The sequence below is a fragment of the Taeniopygia guttata genome, chromosome 6 (genome assembly GCF_048771995.1).
Source record: "Taeniopygia guttata chromosome 6, bTaeGut7.mat, whole genome shotgun sequence".
In the NCBI taxonomy this organism is placed as follows: Eukaryota; Metazoa; Chordata; class Aves; order Passeriformes; family Estrildidae; genus Taeniopygia; species Taeniopygia guttata.
The window spans coordinates 22646391-22668874 of NC_133031.1; the positions used below are offsets into that span (position 1 = coordinate 22646391).

The window sequence follows — 22484 nt, forward strand, 5'->3', positions numbered from 1 at the left end:
AAATTAAACCTTAAGAAAAAACTCAGAGGAAATGTTTTATTTTAGTTCTAAACACTACATTAATTACACTTACATTACATGAGAATTTAACTTACTAATTTCCCTTCTTGCAATAAATATGTAATTCTATTCTATGTTCTAAATTGTTTTGTTTAAAATATTTGTAGACTTCTTTACAAATGTCATATCACTATTAATCCTAATATTAAACCAGTTAGTAAATAATACATTACTCTCCATTTCATACTACTTAATATTCCGTATCATTTAATACATTAATATTTAACATTAATGGAAGTATTCAATACAACTATAACTGTATGCACAGAAAATGCAATGTTACTCAGCATAAATATTCTGGCAGCCACTTTACCCCAGTCTTTCAAAGGGACCGCTGTAGACCTTGAAATAAATTGTTTATTTTCAAACCACATTTAGGACACTCAAACAGCTCAGTATGGTATACTTACCTACTTTATTCCACGACAATGAACACACATCTATAGCAAAAATATTAGTTAAGGTTGATTTTAATACATAGCTTCTTTCCATACAGAAATATTCACACCACACAGAATACATTCATGCATTCATGAATGTAGCAACAATTTATACCAAGTGTTCTACAAAATACAGCTACTCCTACAAAGCAGTATAAACATAATTTAGCTTAAGCTGCAGGAGATGTTGTAAGATAGGCATGACATAATTACTCATTTTAGATGTACTGGTATCAGAAGTTGCCTAAAGATATAAAAAATAGCCTTTTAGGCTTTTTCAGAATTATTCTCAAATGACTGACCTCTATATACAGAAAGTAGTGTTATTATAGTGTAGCTATTACTGCTTATTTATTTCCATTGCCGTTTCCAAATATTTTCTTCCTAACTCATTAGCTGCTCCTGAGCTCCTCTTCCCTCCTTCAAAATATTGGCTAGAAATAAATGACCATGGAGCTCTATCAAAGTCATTGTTTGCTCCTGTGATAAATGCTGTCCAATTTGCTGATATTATAAATAAAATATAGAAGAAAATTAAAATTATTATAGATCTAAAATAGAAATATTGGAGACCAATGAGTTAAAGAAGCCAAGCTACATGTCAGGTATATTAGTGTTACCATTAGACAGAGCAGCCTTTGCTGTGATAGTGTACATAGCATAGCACACAGCTTTGACTGGATGTTTATTTTAGTTCCAAATTGATGGCAGCGCTTTCCTGCATGTTCCACGTCCATCCCCATGCACTCATTTTTATGCTGTTTCTTAACCTGATGATTGCCTAGAAACTCTACTGTGCAATACAGCTCAGAACATCTCAACTTCCTTATCTGGTGTTTGTTTCTATATTTAAAGTACAAAGACTTTTAGTTGAAGGTGGAGCAAGGCTGATCAGTTACTCACAGTCTCTCCAGGGATCTCAGCCCAAAGAAAGAGCCATTCTTCAACCACAAGATCTTGTTGTTACTCAGAATCCTACAAGAAGTCAGGAAATAATCTGGTTAATAGAACATAATAATTCCACTGATCTAAAACATATAATTATAGTAAGTGACTGCTCCGCAAAATACTAATCACAAAATTCACTGCTTAATTTGCATTTTCCCATCATAGCCGTAAATAAGGATTACCATTTCCCAAAGTGCATGGTTTCTTCTTTATTAAATAAAAGTACTGGCAATAAAAATGTCAAGAAACAAATTTTGACTCCAGCTTGAAAATTCTAAGACTACTGAATGCCTACACTTTACTAGTAGATTCTAAATATCAGTAAGGTACTTGCTGGTCTTCCTAGTCTGCAAGAAGGCTGGTAAAGCAAAAGACATGTTAAAAACCGTTCCAGTAAATTAGAGGACAACAAAATCACTTTGCAGTGGCTGCTGTAGCAGGGAGGTACAAGCCATCACACCATGGATAGCTCACATATACAAAGTATTTCATTTTCTATAGGAGAGACAAACAAAAACAGACAAGTCCAAAAATGGTTTCCTGTTGCAACCTCTGCATAGTAGAAATTCAGTAATTAAGCTATGCTTGACTCATCAAGCACCACCACTGTCACACACTTGCAACCTGACCCTGCATGCAGGCCATTGAAAAAGTTGTTTATTCTTCCTCTTTATGTTAAGGTACTGTGCATGTCACAAGTGATCCTTTCTAGCTCAGTGATTTTCCATCCCTGTATGTTCCCAGCTATTTCAGAAGCAATACAGTATGAACATGCACTTGTTCTGAAGATGTTAGTTACTCCTTAAAAATTTTCCAATATGCAAAAGAAATGGTTTGTTTTAGAAGCTGGAGAAATTGGGTTTTTAATCTAATGATTATGCAATGTGCGTAAGAAACATTTGTCTCTGAAAAAATCTAATTTCAACTGCCTGAGAAATTAGTCTTTTAATGTAAAATTTACAATAAATTATACTTCTCTAGTGCATAAAAGTACATTTCAAAATAAGACAAGCAGTTTGCAATAAGACAGAAAGTAGAACAAAAAATTTTCAAAAGAAATTTTATATTCTTAACTTGAGATTTTTTGATCAATTTTTAATTTTTGCAATGTTTTTAAACAATCTGTTACACAAGACAAGATAGTTTTGCTGTTAGCATTTGCCATTGTATATGAACAGTAAGTTCTTTGCCCCAGCACAAACCTACCACATAAAATCTCAAGTCTAGGTGCAAATGTAACAATACTGACTCACAGGGAAAAAAAATTCTTCAAGTAACAAAGTAAAAATACTGCAATGTTAGTAAGATTTGGAGATTTCTGCAGATCTAAAATTAATAAATAAATGCATATTTTGATGTGAGCTGATGACCCACCGTGGGCCATCTGCATGGAGAAGAGAGGTGCTCAGATCTGACCCGTCCTACACTGTGCTGCTTGTCAATACTCGTGTGCAGCAGCATCACTGCTCACCCAGAACCAGACAGTGGCACCCACAAGTGGCAATTTGGCATCAGTCATGATCCTTACACCCATGCATCTGAAAGCACACAGAACCCTAAGTTTGCAACAAAAAATAAACCTGCTCCAATATACACACAGTTTATTTCCATCAACCAAAAAACACCGCATCTCACAAGTTCCTCCTCCTACTTCTCAGATTAAAAATCATATGTATGATAATATGATTTATCTAATTCATGAACTCTTCTTTACCATTTTAGGAATACATTTCAGCAGTGACATGATGAAAGACTTGTTTAAAATTCAAAATATCTAAACTAGAAAATGTAAATAAATGAAATGCTCTAGTGTTTTATTTTCAGTGTTCTATTACTTTATTCTTTTATTCAACTTGTCATCTGAGGCTGCACAAAACTGCAGTCAGTCAAGAAAAAATGAAGACCTAAAATTAAAATTGGCTAGGCTTGGAAAGACTAGCATAAATTAGTCTGCTTCATATTGGGTCATTATTTTAATATGCCTTGTTACACAGAGACCATCTTTGAGGTCTGTTACAATGACATTAGATACAAAGATGATATTTGGACCACTCTGCATAGTCTGATTTGCAAAGATACATTACTTCAAAACTCACAGCTGGTTTAGATACAAGTACTTCTGTCTATAAAAAAATTTCATTGTGCCAATTGTTTTTCCAGCCTTCTAATCATTCTGCCCAGAAAAAGAGGCCAGTCTGAACTTTGCTGGCACTCCATGAAAATGCAGCACAAGTCAGGTGGTCTCCTGCTCTACCTCCCTGTTCCATTATGAACAGCCCTACGCACGCAGATTGAAACCAGCATCATTAGCCCACATAAAACAAACTCCTATTAATTAAAGAGAACTATCAAACTAGTAATAAATCACAAGATTAAGCAGGCCATTTAGTTCATAAATGGAATACTCAAACACAGCTCATGATTCTTCAATTCTCATTCATTTTTGCAAAAGATAAACTGAGTTTTGAAAATGTGAACAACAAAATTTTAAAAAATTAAAAAAAAAACCAAAAAAAACCTTAGCTATGTAGATTTGAGTTTCTAAATGAAACCCTTCAAATCTTTATACCAGAGTTTCATAGAGACTTTCACACAGAGATCAGGTTCCAAAACTTAAGTTTCCTTCAGGGTTTCCTCTTCTCTACATCACCAACTTAAATTCAAGTTTTATAAACAAAGTAATACGGGTATCATAGTTAAAATATTATTCTTTTTCTGTTCAGAAATGCAGCTTTAGAGAATCCTAAAATTCCAGTATGGTCCCCAAGGCAAACAACATTCTAACAATTCATACAAGTTATCTACATTTATCTGGGTGGTACTGCTACATGAGAAGAATCCACCTGTTTTTAATTAGTTTTAGTGATGTACAAGAACTTGCAACAGGCTGTTACCAAGAAGGATTTGGCTTGCACTGAAGATCAATTCTGTGAATAAATTGAACAACTTCACTTGCAAACATAAATCACATTATTTTTCATACAGTAATAAATCACTTACTAAACTTTCGATGCAACTTGTAACATCTTTCCCGTCTGATAATATTTGCTGTGAGTATGAGCATGGATGGGAGGAGAGTTTTGGTTACAATGTTCAAAATCCTAATAGAGAAATGAGGCTAAACTAGAGAAAATGAAAAATCTTTTTAAATAATTAATGCCAAGAAAAATTGTGGCTCTTATTCTTGATGCTGAAATTACACTGAATAATTTTTGTACATTATTTCTTTAGACAAGTAACAGAATGGACATGAAATGTGTCAAGTATGGCCAAAATAGGTAAGTTTCTTTTTTCCCTCGAATACAGTCATCTGCTCACAAGGAAATGCTTCTAATTAAAGATCTGCAGAAATTTTGCAGTGATAAGCATCCTTTTCTCAAACTTACAGATGCAATGGTTTGGTAAATAAGCACATGAAAAAAATAGTGTTATTCATGTATTTTATTTTGGAAAGCTAATAACAAATTTATAACTGTCAGATCTAACAGCAACTGACTCATTCTAATCAAACTTCTAATAGAGGCTGCATTTTTTAAAAATAAACCAGCATCATGCACCCACTGTGAATAAGTACTTCTCACATTTTATCTATCCATAGCATTTTCACTTGTTTGCTTTTTGGGTTTTTTTTCTGATGTGTTAGTGAATCATAGTGATGAATCTCACTATACACTGCCACTAGGCAGCTGGTTTAAATAATTATCAGTTTTTAGCCATGTGCTTAGAATCTCACATTTTAAATATTTTATTCCAGCAGAAGAAATACTATGAAAAATGAGCACACTTCATTTCAATGATAGTATTTTCCAAAACCAAAATCCTCTTAATGGAGATTTTGTTTTGGTTTGGGTTTTGGGGGGTTTTTGGGTTGGCTGATTGGTTGGTTTAGGGGTTGGTTTTTTTTTTGGTGATGGCAGTGGGTTTTTTCCTTTGTTTATTTTTTTTGGTTTTGTTAAGGAAGAAGTCTCTAATAAGCATTTAAAGCAGTTTGCAAACTGTCTTTGCACAATATATTAATGATTTAAGCCCAAGTAACTGAAAATCCAAATCAAGGTACTTTCAGTCCCAGCTCTGACAGGATACAACTAAAATAGTGCTGGGGAGCAATTTACTTGTCAGTACCACTCTGCTGATCAGACATGTTATGAACCACTTTGTTACTGCAGTTGACCCTCTGAAATCTTGTGTCTCTGCTGCTCCTTCTCCCAAGACACGCTGGGGGACAGTTTACCCCAGGGAGGCTGTTCAGAAGATATTAACTCAACACCAGCTCTGTCCTTTCCTGGCCCTGTGGAGCCCTCCAGCACTGTTCCTGTCCTGAAGGGATATCATTCAAACACCCTCTCTTGACTTGCACTGACATCCTAAAGCATTTATTCCATGCACGTAGTTTCACGGCACAAATGTGCTTCCCTGGGGGGCTGCAGCACAGGCTGAACACAATTTCATCCACCCTGCACTGGAAACCAACCAACCAACCAACCTCATTAACACCAGGACCAAAATCCTGCCAAGGAGATGCTAACAGTGGAGAAGCATGGACAATCCATGAGCCACTACTTCCACTCTCTCCTTGGCATCCTTGCTTTACAGGACAGACACAACTAAAAGAATACATTGTTCTAATGGAGCAAATTAATTCCTCTGATTTTTTTTCTCATTCCTCCATTTGAATTAAACAAGCCACAAATCATAGTTTGCTTAAAATGCTGCTATAATTTTTGGTTTTGTGAAACCATTGAAAGTACAGGATGATGAGACGCTGTGCAACAGAGTTTCATTCAAGTATAAAAAATGCCCAGCATAAGAGAACTTACTATAGTATTTTAAAAGTATCAAATAAAGAGCTCTCAATCATAATGCAAACAAACTTCAACTTCCTATAACCTCTCAGAGAAAAGGAATCTTTTCAGTAAGTCTCCAAAGTCAATGACATTACAGAGTAAACACAATCCACAGCTGAGGCTTTTTCAGTGGGATGGTGCCGCATCCCACCCAGCAAAGCCCAAAGCCTGTGAGCTCACACAGCAGAGCATACACAGAGAAAGCACAGCTCAGATAACCAAATTCGTGGAGGACAAGAAATGCAGAAGAAGACTGCTATTCCCAAATGCATAGTGAACATAGAAGGAAGTGTGACCCATTAATGAAAATATGTATTTCCTCTGATAATATTCACAGGGGGAAATACATGAAAACCGCAAGCAAAATACTCCCACCCAAACTTCATTAAAAATCAGTAAAATGTCAACTTTCACCTGATTTTCTGCTGAGCAGCCCAAGAGCTGGTACAGAGCAAACTTGACCCAGGACTGTGTCATAATAGACCATGTCTAGAAAATTGAAATCTCCAGAATCCTTCTTTGAAGCCCCACTCACTGAGCACAGCTGAAGGGACTGTCAAGTGCTACAGGAAACACACCCCAGACCCTCAGCCACACCTGCCCCTGTTGTGCACTTCCTCTTAATCCCTGTTCAGTTTTCCACTTCTCAAGTAGAAAGGTGTGCTAGGCAGACACCCAAGAGAATTTGAAAAATGACAAAACCTGGTCTACTAAGACTGTACATCTGGAACGACTGTGTTGTGATTCTGTTAGAAATTGTCTTTTGAGTCCTGCAGTTTCTCTTAACATCTAACAACTAATATCTAGCTAACATCTAACATCTAACAACTAACAATTAACATCTAACTAACTTAACATCAAGCAACTTGAAGTGTCTTTTATTTCAAAATAACAATTTAAGTACAAATAGTAGTTCATAATGTTTCAAGGAAGTCTGATAACAGCTGACATATTGAAGTTTAAGATGTTCATTCTCTTTACATGTGGTATGTGGTTAAATACAAAGGGAGTGTGAGCAGACATCCTGTGAAATTCCCTGAACACTGGTAGGGAAAAATGAATTTTATTTCTTTATGGTATCAGAATAAGACTGGAATCATTTGTATTAAAATCCTACAGTGTAAAATCAAAAACTGAGTTGTTCTAAATTTTTTAAACCTTTTTAAATCCTTCTTGGTAAACCAGATTATTGTTTATTCCCTACAACATCCATAATTCATTGAGAGCTACACCACAGAAACAAATTGAGTTTTCTAAAAAACATGGCAGAAATAGAAAAATAAATTTAAAAACTGATACCTACTTTTCGTGCCACACGTGGAGATATACATGGAGCTATCATAAAATACAGATATTAACTGCACTTTTTTATTCCTCTCTCCAAACTGAAATCCACAGCTGAGCTACTACCTAAGACTTCAACAGACAGCATTAGAACTATACAGACAGACTGGGAGGGAAGTCACAGAACAATAACAAAACTGATTGAACAAGTGAAAAGAGAAAGAGGACTGAAAACACTACTGACAGCTCACGAGACGGATGGGGTGTGGTGGACATCTACACAGTCTGATACCCAAACACAAGGAAGGAAAAGTTGTAAAGATATGGGGAGTATTTATTAATTTCTTATATATCAGTATCTGTGTACAGTAATTCAGTGTCTACCTCTCTTTCTGACTTTGAGAACATCAAAACTTAAAAGAGCATTAAGCTAAATTATCAGAAGAATGAAGAAGCATATAATGGCCTGAAGTGACACCTCTCTTCCTGAAGGGGATTGTGGCCCACTGTATTGTCTTTTCAAACCAAACAAAGCACATGGTCAGCATTCTTAAAAAGAATAATACAAAAATCCTGTAGAAAGCAATAAAACCTAGTCTCTCAGCACCTCTGATTCCAGCTGGTTTTGTTATTATCTTTCATGTATACCAGCTTTTGTTAAACCCATTCACTTGCAGCAATACCAAACATTAGTGAAAACAAAAAAATACTCCAAAAAGTGCTTTCTATTGTACATAGCATGTTCATATGGCAGAAACAACCTTCAAACAGCTACAGTCAAAGAGGCAGTAACAGTGTGCTAATTATCATTCTAATTAGTACAGTACCAACACAATGGCAGCTTCCAGATCTTGATACTATTTGACGATAGCAAAAGAAAGCATAAGCATCAAGAAATTTCCTTTTAGGTAATGAGTTATGTAAAGTCCTTCCAAAAATACAAATTAACATTAATAGTATGTCATAAATTTAATGGAATGTGGGAGAAACTGTAGTATGAAAACAGAATATTGCTTTTGTGGAAAACCACTGTTCAATAGCCCCACTTTCAGTAATTTAAAGTATAAGGCAAAACTCTTACTCTTTTGTCTTTGGTTTTCATACTGCTGGTTTTTCATCAAGAGTCCTCTTGGATGATGTAAGGGACTCCTAGACCACATTCAAAATACCAAATGCAGAGAATTCTTGTATTAATTACCACATCAACTGATTTAATTAGGTAAAGTCATATTCAAGAGCCCTTTTTTGTAAGCAACATTACAATTCAAACAGTAAAACAAAATATTACCATCACTAGCAGGACACACAACTCATCTCTCCCCAGTACTGGTTTAGTGGTATTAATGTATGAACAAAAGGAAGCAGCAAGGTCACTCTCAAATAGAAATTTTAATATGATTTCCTAACAGTGGGGGAGTTAAAAGAGTTTTCAGCTTTTGAACAAACCCACTCCACTACAGAATTATATTAATTAACTGAACAGGACAAGTAGCAGTAGGAATCAAAGCATTACTAATAGGACTGCAAGTACTTCTGAAAATGTGCTTGTCTATTTTATGACTTTTGTCAAGCATTAGAGAATTTCTGAACTAGATGATCCTATTAAGTAAAACTTTTTTTTTTTTTTTTTCCCCAAGAACTTGAGGTCTAAAGGTTATTTCTAAAGATCACTGAACACTCGAGGTGTCATACAGGATTCTATTCTACAGAATATAAGTTTAATCAATTGTATTCAAAAAACTCAGCACCTGAAAAACTTATAACATGAGTGGATGATTGTAGAAAAAGGTTTTACAATAGCAATATAGCACTGGAATTATGCAGTGATATTTCCTAAAATCACATAATACTGAACCCAACATAAAATATGAGGATATAAGAAAATGTGATAAATCATTACTATTTTACTACAACATGGACACTTATAGCACCATTCAGTTGTCAAGCTAAATCTGGCTTTTACAAGATTTGAACTTGAGTTTCAAGTAGCTAGTAATTTTTTTCAAATGTTAGTTAAACAAACCCATATGATCTTTTGATAAGACAGCATTTTCATTACATCTTTTGAAGAGAGAACTTTATCTAAGTGAAATTTTTGACTTTATCACTATACCTTACGTGTGTATGGTCTTTACTTGAGCCATAGTAAAGCATGTTTAACTCCCTGTGATGGGTCTTATTGAGTCTAGCAGATTTATTTACATGAATTAAATTGTCATGTGCATTATTTTTTGAAGATCAAAGATCCTATTGTCAACATTTTCTTTGGAGAAAGAGAGGAATCATTCAAAGCTCTCTACAATGAAAAGGAAATCCTTATGTCTGACCTTGCAATAAAACACTATTTCTAAAAGCATATGTAGCCAACTGGTGACAGCATGCCCTGGTGTTCTTGGTTTTGTCTTTGATCACTGCACATCCTTCTATCAATATGTATTTTAAATCCATTTCTAGTGGGAAAAATTAGATTCATACAGAATATTTTAAAAATTAAAAGTTCTTCATTGAATAAGCCTGTGCAATACGCAAATGGATTTACTGAAGTGATTGTCTGCAGGAGGATTAGCTTTTGACATGCTTTTCATTCAACTCAGTTGACATTGTGGGAAGATGACATTTTTATGTTTGTTTCTCATTCACACTTCTATAAAATTCACTCACAGCAATGGTGCAAACACGGCCAGGCGCCGCAGAGCAGCTGAGAGGACAATGCACTGGAGCAATGTGCAGATTGAGCATTTCAGCACATGCAGCACCAACCAGACAAGAGCTGAGAAACATCTTTATCCTACAGGACGTGAATGTTTACGCTCATTGCAGTAGGAAAAAGAAGTTCATTTAGGTTCTCCACTTGAAAATGGTTTTTGCAAGTGATTTACCATGTGAGTCATGGCAAGGTCAGCATAACTACTCCTCTCTCCTGGGCTGACACTCCACTGCTCAGCCAAATGATCACAAACACCTTACACCTCCACAGGTGGGCCAAACCTGTTTTTTACACTATATAAAATACAGTCAGGATGCTTAGTTCTACAAATAAATTTTTAAGTACAAGGACTTTAACAAGACTACCAAATAAATGATTGGCATTTAATTTAAAATTTTATAAGAAAGAATTCACTTTCCTAATTCAGATTTTACTATAACTTACTTCTAAGTCACTTTGTAAAAAAGAGTAAAATTTCCTGAGTCACCATTCCTTTTTTATTACACTTCTTTTATTACCTTTTGTTCCCTTTGTAAGATCTTTTCAGCACTTCTCTTATTCAGCTCACTGCTCTTCTCTTAAATCCTGAAACACTCATTTAGCTTTCCCCAGTTTTGCTAATCTTTTATGTATTTCTAAAAGAGCATTATAAAGTTTCCATATTATTTCTCAAAACTATGCTCAGAATTGTCTTCAAAATGCTCATGTCTCTCAGTTATTAAAACAGTTAAGCAGTAACAATTGCTGACTATAAATCCAGAAAAATACTGAAAAGTTTCCATTGTAGTAATTTATTTTGATTTTCCCACAAATTGGTTTGTCGTTTTTATAAAGTTTTTAGCTTAACTTAGAAGTTCTGCTGGGACTGTAATTGTATTCTGTGAAAGAGCTATCTGCAGTAATATTGTTTTTAAATGACAATGCATACCTTCTGATAATCCAATGAAATACAGAACTCATTGTGCATCCTTTCGGTAATACGTATTAAAGTTGAAAGCCTGAAAAAAACTTGGTCTGGCATCATTAAATAATTTCTAGCTGAATTTGAAAAGAAAATCTTTTCTCATAAGGATGTATTTGAAGAGCTAGGTTAAGAAATCTAAATTGTTTTTCTATTTTTCCTGAACCAGTATGACTAAATATCAGAATGGTCCTCAGCCTTCCATTTGGTGTCTAAGACTGAGAGGAACAGAGTTTTAGCTGTTAATAAGGAGTGACAAAGTTTCTCTAAGGCACCTCAGACAGCTACTGATACACATACTAGCAGAGTGACAGCCCAAAGTTATAAACAGTTAGTGATTATTATTTAATTCAGAGGGCAAATGAACCCAACATAATAAATACAGTCCATCATACAAGTTTATAGTTCTTTTTAGAGGTCTTTCAAGTCTGAAAAATGGTTTAAAAAATAGATTTGGGCTAGTGTCCATTTGAGGGAGAAAATGCAGGATGACAGACAATTTGATTCTCCCAATGTGAATTGGAAGGGACTCTTGAGGTCATCCAGGGCCATCTCCTGCCTAAAGCAGACCCAGACAGATCATAACACTGCTCAGCATGGTAAAATGAGGACACTTTTGTGTAATCCACAATAAAATTCTGTATATTGTATCCACAATAGCTGCTGTGGATTACAGCAGCTTGAACAATCCCTAAAAATTTGAAATTTAGAGAGCACAGAAATCATCTGCTCCAAACCTACTGCACAGATCAGACATTTATGCAAGAGAAATGTGACAGTGTCAGACTGAGAAACCCCAAACACGAGGATGCAGACCATGAGCATTTCCAGAATCCCCTTTGCTTTTCCCAACATGGGTCCCTAACTAGACAATTAATCAATTATTGTAAGCAGAAGACACCACTTACTTGGTTAAAAGTACTGATTTAAGCAATATCAGTACTTATACTTAAGCAATATCCTCTTGTCTTATCACTCAGAGATTTTGCACTGGTGAAGGGAAATTATGGTTACCTTGGGAAAATGGGCTTTAAGAAAATTCTCCTAGGACATTTGAGAAGGCAGTTTTCACCCCATGTGATGAATGCAACACAGCAATTATCTCCAAGTCCATCTACTTCCCAGCTTCCAAGCCAAAGCAGTCAATGACAGTGTCAGTTGTGATTTGGTTTTTTTTAATCTCAGTCTCAAATGCTATATCTATCAGCTTAGGTAGTTAAAATTATCTTCCTAAGGCTGTGTTGTTCAATATTTGATGTTCTTTCCATTTTAACTATAGCTGCAATCTCTGAAATAAAGCTTTCAGCACAACTGTTCAAAACACTGGTATAAATAATACAAAGATACGTATCATTTGATTCAACTTCCATTACACAACTAACTTCTCCCTACCTTGCTCTGTATCTGTTTCTTTCACATTACTCAATGTTCAGCTCACTCAACCACCTTTTGTTTGACACTCGATTGCAAATATTCAGCTTTACCTCACAGTGTGCATTTCTGCCAAATGGCTCCTAAAACTTTTAGTTATACAATAACTGTAGCTGAATGCATTGCTTTTAAAATAATAAACTCTGGCAGCAATATCCACAAGGAATTCCAGAGCCTTTGCAGGGAATCACATCCTGAAATGATCACAGCTATTTTAAAGGAAGCTTGGTTATTCATAATGGTTTCCCAATTCATTTCTTTCAACAGTTTTAAAAGTTTTCCTAAACTAACGACGACAGAATAATTTATTCTTTTTTTCAGAAGTTTCTTCAGATCCTTGAATAAATAATGAGAGTGATAGCACCTTTCAGGGATGCCTGAAATGACATGAAAGGATAAGTAAGACCAGTCGCACTTATTTATTTTTTAAAAACAGAGACTGTCTTCAGAAAGAATTGAAGAAATAAAAGGCACAAAAGAAATAAAAGCAGGGTTAGGGGAGAGAGTACAGCTATGAATACTAATGAAGAAAAACAAGTAAAGAAAAGTAAGATAAAGATTGTCTTTTCTGGTACATATATAATTACAAGCTATTTACTCAACTGACCTACAAGTGAGACACTATTTTTGTTCTTTAGAAAATCAGCACAACCTGCTTTAAGAAGAATGACAAAAAAAGATTCTGTCCTTAAATAATTCCTAAAATAACTACCTTAGACATTCATTCTTTGGGCAAGCCCCTGTTAGAGTAATGGGCAGTTGGGTGTACCAGTGGAAGATCCATCATCCATCAAAGACAAGAAAGTACAAGGCACAAGAGACAATTCTTGTAACAGCCAAAATCAGCATGGGCACCCATCTGTCTCTTTTCTATTGAAATGCCATTTTATCCTTTATAACTGCACGCATCCAACACACGGAGTTGTTATTTTTTTGCTGCTCACACACTTATTACTTTGTGCTCACTGAATTGACACAGGAGATGGTTAATGTACGGAATTTAAGGCAGCAAGTTGCTGGCACAAGTATTTCACACTGTTACTGAATTTTGACTGAAACTGTGTAACAGATCTTAAAAGACTACCCAGCGCCAGCCAGATGGTAATGAAAAAAACCTTAACCTGTATTAGAAAAAAATAAACTGTAACATACACTCTGTGGATTATCAAATAAGATTTCCAACATTAAATCTGAATATTTCAATGACGTTTCAATCAGTTTCACCCTCATACTATGAAAGACTAAACAAGAGCAAACTTAGTTTTCTTTCAAACTTCATTTAAATATCTATTTCTGCTGTATTTCTGATATTGAATGAAGGTAATTTTGGTATTCCTTGCTTGTTATGTCGCTTTCGCTAAAATTTGCTTACTTACCCTCCACTATATTCCAAGTTCTTACAGAATATCAGCAAGGTACTCGGAGAAATATAGAAACTGTACCAGGAATTAACCCCAGTAAATGTCACAGAATATTTAGAAGGCATCAGAAGTCCTTCTTTACCAAGTTTTCTGAAAGCTTTGTGTATTAAAGATTAGGTAAAAGCAGGACTTTTGTTTCCAAAAATAAACTATTTCAAGATGGTAACACAAACCTCAATACATACTTTAAATATATCTCTTCACTATAATCTTTGTATTAGGCACTTTCAGACTAAACAGAGACATTTTCATTCCAAGTCCTTCACATAAGCCAAGCAATCTGACCTGATTGCTTCAGTGCAAAATCAATTATATTCAGCATAGACTAGGGAAAATATTAATAAGAATGGCTCAATGTCTTAATTATCTATGATTCTGGTCTAACCAATTTGAATATTTATGTAGACTAATAGATTACCTTAAAGCATTTAATGGCAAGATGAGCACACATTCCCATAAAAACAATATACCTGAAGTGAAACTTAACACATCCACATCAGTTGTCTACCTACAGCAATGTTATCTAATGCGTCATGCTCTGATTTGCTTTTTCTTTCATTTCAAAAATGCTTTAAAACCTATAAAATGCATCTTATTATAAGATGACAGCTCTGGAATCAGTTTTTGACGGATTTGGCACTTTTTAAAGTCTCCATCTCTGAGAAGTCTGGTTGCCAACTTTCTTCAAAATGAGAAGTTTCTCGATACTGTGGACACAAAACCAACAACAAATGAAGAAGAAAAACTGACACAAGGGTATCATCTGGGCACACTAGAAGAATCCTTTAAAAATCAGGCCTTTTTTCCCCAGAAAATGCCAGCCCTGAGTCACAACTTCTGCAATGCTTCCTTCCTACCCTTCAAAGCCTGATGCACTAAGTCCTCTGCTGTAGCAGATCCTGGAGCCCAAAACGCAGCGATTCCCTGGCAGAGCAGGGAGCCTCACACTCCCCTGCCACAGCACTTTCCCCTGCAGGACACTCCATTTTGCCCCTCTGGAGCCCACAGGAAACCTTTGGGATTGCCATCTGTTTGAGAAGGGGAAGAGCTCAGGGCTTCCCAAGCGGGGCAGCAGGACCCGGCACAGCCCCCGCGCACACAGGATGGGGAAAAGGCTGAGCCCCTGTGCACAGGACATGCAAGCTCACCCAGAGCTCCTTACAGGTACCAGTAAGTCAGAAGGAGAGTAAGAATTTGGGAGTCTCACCAAGCAGCTTCACTTTGAGTGTCCATGGCTCCCTAAAGGCTCTTTTCATAGCAAAATATTCAGACTGTCAGCCCCGAAGCACTTAGTAACTAAAAGCTATATAGTTGCTGCTGAATCATCTGATACTCAACACAAGCATGCCTTAAGAATCAATACTAAATAAAGAGGAAAATGTGTTTTCTAGATGTTATTTTCACATTTCTTTTTAAAAAGACTCTATCCATAAATTTACTTCATTTCAGATTTATAGATGCTGGAGATACCCCACTCAGACATGTTTCCTTCATCAGACTAACCAGTCCTAGAGAGGCGATGTGTTACCTTTCAGACACTGCTGTGCAGACACTCAGACATTATCTTATGATTCAGCAGAACCAAGATAAGTGGAATTTTAAATTGCTTTTGATGTTTCTTACATCTACAGTAATGAATGACACAACAGCTATCTTTTGTGATACATGTGCATCTGAAGATCATTATCATGCTGTATGTACTGAAAAAATGTTATTGAATGCTAAAGTACTACCTAAAGCAGTTTCATATAGCCAAGACCAAAAGGAAACTGCAGAAAAGCTAAAGGAGTATCTTCTGTGTCCTTTTTCATTACTACAACGCACATACTAGAGGATATATAATTTTTCTTACTCTGAAAGGTATATTCCTTGGCTAATAGAATTTTTATAATCTTTTCTAAGGGAACAGATTTTCAGATATTTGAAATGGAAAACTGTTTTATGTGTTATGCTAAGTTTCAAAGGTTATTTTTCATTGCAAAGTCTTCTCTCACTGGTTGTAGCAGAACGGAACTAAGACTGTATTTATTTTGCAATAATGTTTCTTGATAATAGCACAGGACATGAATAAACACAGAATTTTAAGCTCCCTTTGCTTCCAGTGCAAAATAAAATAGGTATTGAAAACAGTTAGATCAGAAGCAAAGGAATAATGGAAAAAATATTCACACAGGCTTTATGATCAAAGAAAAATTCCAGAATAATCTAGTAGAAGCAAAAATGAGATGAACTTCATTAGGTCCCTACCCCTGAAAGCTCTAATGTTCTTTGTTTTATAAAGCACATTTGAGTATTCTCTGCCCTTAAAATTACACCCATTTCTCTAAGTACTATTATTTCACAGAAAGTGAATCAAAGGACCAGAAAGAGAATTATTCATGTTGCTTTGGACTTCCGGGTGAGTTGGCAACAAAATCAAATTTCCGGCATCTCAGGCTGCAACTCTGAGCAAGTAACTCTCCCTCCCACTTCACTGATTTCAACCTGAGCTTTGGGATGAATAAGAATTGCATTGCTGAGAAATACCAGGAGAACAAAAACTGTGAGCAAGAATTAGCTTAGATACATGAGTCAACTTCAGACAACTTAAGTAAACTCCAGCTTCATTGTTTAGCCAAAGCTAATTTCACCCTTAAGACTGAACTTATTAAATCACTGAGTATGAAAACCAACATACAAGCATATATTCATTTTACAGATTCCATTAAATCTGAGTTTCAGTAAAGCACAACTACCTCACCTCTCTGAGATCACTTTCTTGGTGCTTTTCCTGTTAATGTGAAACAGGGTAAAACATCAAGTTCAGCTGTAAAACCCATCTGAGCAGAAGGGCAGTGCAAGCAGTGGTTCCTCCCAGGGATACCCAGAGCCCAAGGAATGGACAGGAAGGGGATCTTCTGAGCAGAGACAGAAAACCTCCAAGCAAAGTCTGAGTTCACTGCATGACACCACCAAACATGAAAAACAATCACTCATCTTTGTGCGAGATATACTTAGCAATTTTTTCAGAGGATACACCTCAGAGAATAACACTGTCAATGCCAGAGAACAATGGTTTCAAAGGTCTCTTTAGAAAACCAGGAGTTTCTTTATGTTGCCAAATCCTAAGGAATATTACATTAAGCCTTTAAGGGGCATTCCTAGTTGTAACCAATATGATTTGATAGAAATTCAGGGGGAGAATGGCACAATTTGATCAGACAAGTTTAAAAGAATAAGAATATGGCACAGAGTATACTGACTTTGCAAAGTCAAGCTGTAAAGCCTGAAATCACTCCACTTAGCAGAGGCAGTGTACCAAGACTTAAAATCCAGTACAGGAAAGCCTGGTTACTGATCCACAGAGTTCACCACAAACTTAAAGCATCAGCAAACAACTCCTGCCTCAGAACACATCTCCAGAACTCCATCAAGATGTCAGATGTCTGCTGTACTCTCAGCTCCCTCTACAGTGTAGAGAATAAATCAAAAAGATTGCTGGACTCCTTGGCACCTTTACAGAGTGCTGTAAGTACCTGCGCTAGAAAGAAAGATTTTGACTGTCAAAATTTCTTTACGTATAATCTCCATACATATTTGAAGGGCACAAGTTTTGAAAATTTACAGCAGTTCTCGCAGATTAAGATGACAACTGAACCCAGCCATTCCATTTAACAAGTGTCACTGCTCACAGCAGTGACAGAGCTGCATTCAAAACTGGTGAAGGAAGGGTTAAATCAGTTGTCACTTGGTGAAATTCTGACATTGACTTTCACGTAGATACTTGGCTTCCAAGGGCAATGAAAAACTGTGGTAGCATTCATTGACCTTTCCTCCACACCTAATGCTGCCTGGCAGAAAGACTTAACTTAGTCTGTCAATTATAAATTGCCACTCTGCTCTCACTCTGATCAACTAAATCATCTGAGATACTAAAAACAAAACCTCCCCTATACCTGCCTTGGCAATAAGTCTCATGAAAACATTCATTGTTGGGTAAGTTTTTGAGCTTGCACCAATCTTTTACAGCTGTGATAAATCACTGTTACTACAGTTTGTGTGACTGCAAATTTATATTAAAGTAGAAGAAATCACATTTCCAGTTATGGCTTGTACTACAAAATAAGATGGTTACTCTTGTAAACCTTTTCAAGGGTATTTCTAGCACCAATTTCAGAATTTTAAGGACCTACTGCTGGCCCTAGAGCCTGAAATCAGATACTTGCACAGCTATAGCATCTGTTTAAGTTCAGCTGAGAAGAAAGAAGAGAGGAGGAGAATGATATTAATAAAATAGCAAAGTTAATGCATAACAACTTCCTGAAATGACTTGGAGTTGAACTGTATAAGAGAGTCAACTACCAACCTCATTTGGATAATGTCAACAGAATATGAAAACCATTGAAAGGATGCAGTTAACACCACCTGACCCAGCAATACACGTGTCTTCAACATTTTATAGTTTCACCACAAACATGGATTCTGTCTATAAAAATTAGTGCTTTTCAGAATGCCATACCTGGAGTTTTAGCTTCTTCAATTTATCTCTATTTTATAGGTTTACAAAGCTTGTGACATTATTAAAGCAAGTCACAAATTTCTCTTGCATGTGAGTGTAGAACAACTATCATAGGGCTGCTCTGTACATTGTACTTTGCTTTTTTTTTTTTAAGACATCTCTTTCATCTTAGGTATTATTTTTGCTTTTATACATTTACAGATTGAAAAGAGTACTTTTAAAAGAGGTTTAAAAACTACAAGACGGTCTTTATACCTGATCCTGACACTTTCAATCATGTTAAATTATACTAATTTATCTAATATTAGAGTGTCACTGATCAGTTTAGAAATCTCTTTACACATTTCTAGGCAATTGCTCAATAAACTCTTGGCTCAGAGATAAAATATTCTCAGAGTACCCATTTTACCAGTGTAGAATATCTACATATAAGCTTTGGAAACCATCATCAGGATAGGCTCAGCTCAGCACCTGAGGGAAGTCTCTCACCACCTATGTGAAATGTGGAAGTGAGGTCCTGGGCTACAGGCAACAGCCAGAAGAGAGCAAGGGAAGAAGATCCAGGACAGAGCCACTGAGGCAAATAACAGGATTAGATTGAAATTATAAAAGTGAATTCACTTTTTATCACTTTCTCACATTTTTAGATTTAAATATTCTCTGCAAAGATGCCCAAGAGACAGATGTTTTAATGAATGCCCCAGCAAGTTTCACCATAATCACCACAGCCAAATAAAGAACAGATGTGTAACCTAACAAGAGGTACCTCACTTTAACTACTTGATCATCCTTCTTCTAAAGCACCCAAGGTTGCAATTTTATCCAAATGATACACCAGAACTATAAAAACCTCCTTGGCCTGCAATCTGGATCATCTCACTCCCATCTGTAAATCATCAGCTAACCACTGACTAATCAGCAGTTACATGCTTTAGGTAGCAATTTGTTTCATAATTTTGAAAAAATATATACAAAATTATTGTGGGCTTTAAGAGGCATGCAGGAATAAGATTAACAGATTTCTTATTTAGCTTGAATATAACTTAAATGACGTTGTCTGTATCAACAAGCTTATACAGGACACGTGACACTAGTTTATATATATTTCTTTAAGTTTGCCACCAGATTTTATAAGCTGTATTAGCCCAAGGTATGTAACATTCATAAGACAAGTAAAATTCCAGGCCACAGTTTATATTCCATAATTTTGCAGCTGCATAATTCAGAAAGAATGAGTAGCGAAAATAACTACAAACCACAACTATCCTCATTCATTCCCAAATGCATTATCACTTAAAGAAGTGAAAATTCCAGTATTTTACTTTCTAACATGCAGCATACCTTAAGAAAAAAAAAAAAAAAACACCCCACTAAGTTTGCATTCCAAGTGGACTTGGTTCTTCTCAACATTCACTGTGTTCCCAGAGAGGACTATCAGCTCCAAATAGTTCAATAAGCTCAAAATAAAGGTGGAGCTCTTTGCCATACTGCTTTGGAATGTTAAGTCTGTAAACCAGGCAAAGTATTTTATATACTACAGGTGGTTTTCATTCTATATTAAAAGGAATTTAAATTCCTAAATCCTACAGTGTTATTATGAGACTTTAAGACAGTTTGCTAAACTTCAACAATGTGGCTTTATCTTTAAATTCTTTCAGATTTCCTACTATGTTTAAAGGGAAAGAACTTTCACAAGGCTGATTAAAATTTTCCTAAGCTATATAGTTTCATAAATATGTATTCATGAAGAAAGAAGAGCTCTTGAACTTGAGATGGGTAGCTTTTGAATCCAGAAATTCAATTTCCTCAGAGAATATCCGAAAGCCACATTACAGGAAGCCATAGTTCCTGACTTAAGGGAAGTGGAGGGAAGGAAAAAGTAAAATAACAAAATGTGCAGCTGACCTGAACCTGCCAAAAAAATCAAAATAAATATTACCCTGCATATATTGTCCTGAGCACATGTTGCATTATAAACAGCAGCTGGCAGGCACCAATAAATAAAAAGGGTAGGAACTTTGTTTAGTATGTCTACACTTAGCAAATTATCAAAACAAAACTAGCAGCATAAGCTATTCTATTACCATTTATAAGGGCTTTCCTGAATTTTTCCTATATTTCAAATTTATTTCTGATTGTTTCTGCTAGTAAACAATACACAAATATAGGAATTATCTTAATGACAATATTGTACATTGACAAGTCTGCCTCTACCATGTGAAGTACTGCAGGCTTTAAAGACATTGCTTAAAATCTGTCCTCGGTAAACTTGTTACTCCAAAGCATCAGTTAATGTACCTGCAGCCCTTTTAATTTACTCCAGTGTAAACACATTTTCTCACTGTACATTTCTTGTTCCAAATTTCCTTTAAAAGCATTATATTATCGGCTCTGACAGTGTCACTCTCTGCATTCAGTAAAATTATTTAAATGGTGGTTGTTGTTGTTTTTTACAATGAGAAACATTGCTACATTACAAAATGCATGTATTAAACGAAATTAAAGTAAAAATTGTGTGTTTTATTCCAGGAGTGCCCAACAGACAAACACCGATTTTTCATGAGAACTCAGTAGATACAAGTGCAAAATGCAAACAGTTTGAAAATATCAAGGGTGGACTAAATCCTGACAATCTTTAGGCCTGCCAAGGAAAACATTTGGCCCAACCTCTTCTCTCCTGAGAAATAAAACAAAAATGTTACTTTTTCTTGGTTCAATGCATAAGTATATAATAAAAAATATTGAAAAATTATTTATGATAATTACTTGATCATTAAAAAAAAAACAACCCTGCCACTAAAGTATTTTAAAATGTGTTCATTTAATTGTCTTCTCTCCTAACAGACACAGTTAAAATCCATCTTCTTACAACTACATGAAAATAAAATTTAAGATAATTTTGATATATCAGCATTGAAGAGGTTTCTTATTTCTTTATACTTGGAATCTTTTTTTGAAGGTTAATTCATTGGAACTATTGGTTTCCTTCTGGTTCCAGAAATAGTTGGTTTCTTTCTGGTTTCCAGACTTTCAAAATATTATTACTTTAATTAACATGTATTTGAAAACTTGCTATTACTGCATTGCTTTCAAAGTGTACTGAATACCTTGTACCAATCAACTTATTCATGGAATAAAATGACAGAGGCAAACTCAGAACCATCCAACAGCTATCACATATAAATCCACCTCAAAACATTATGATTTAATTCTTCTGTAAGAACTGCAGAACTGAAGCAGTACTTAAAAATCCTTGATAATTTTAGCATCTTTGCCCTCCCCATCTACTTCTCAGATCATTTATGAAACCCAGCACATCTTCATGGTACTTCATAAATAAACAATAATGACAACTTTTAATGCAGAAACATTTGAATCACTGGAGCATATTTGTTCACATCCATCACATTCTTATCCTTAACTGACATTGAGGACTGCACCTGTAATTTTTAATTTATAACTCACCATCTGAAGACATCACTGTCACTCCCCTTATGCTTATTTTCCTCATCAGAACCTGTCTCCAGATCAACATCTTAATGCAGAGAAGGAAACAACTTTTTCCAGCTTGGACTCAGACAGGCAGGAATGGACATCAAAGCTGACCACAAAGGTCCCAAAACCTCACTAAAATGGGATGTGATCCCAGCTTCCTCTGAAGTTGAGAACAACTAGCCAGCAAGCACTGGACAGGAACTTCACAAAAGTTCATTTTCCCTTCTGTGCTCCATTTTGTGGCACAATACTTGCTCCAAGCATGCTGATGGGATTTCTGTGGGTGAAATCAAGTTCAAGCTCTGCTCCAGGAACACATCAAATGCTTTTCAGAAGGAGAGGAGCACTCGGCCTCTAAGACCAGACTAGAGCTAGTCTGAAATAAAATACAAATA

General features: G+C 35.6%; 1 protein-coding gene and 1 long non-coding RNA gene across 2 annotated transcripts in view; one reads left to right on the forward strand and one right to left on the reverse strand.

The window, feature by feature from the left end:
* ADGRA1 (adhesion G protein-coupled receptor A1) overlaps positions 1-22484 on the reverse strand; it is a 254011-nt gene that overhangs the window by 212066 nt on the left and 19461 nt on the right. The window contains exon 2 of the mRNA XM_030276174.4: positions 1404-1475. Coding sequence (XP_030132034.4) covers positions 1404-1475 — 72 coding nt within the window. The remainder of the gene's footprint in view (positions 1-1403; positions 1476-22484) is intronic.
* LOC140684447 (uncharacterized) lies at positions 5096-21346 on the forward strand. Its single transcript, XR_012056721.1, has 3 exons — positions 5096-17603; positions 19242-19356; positions 21124-21346. It is a non-coding gene; the product is annotated as an uncharacterized lncRNA (long non-coding RNA).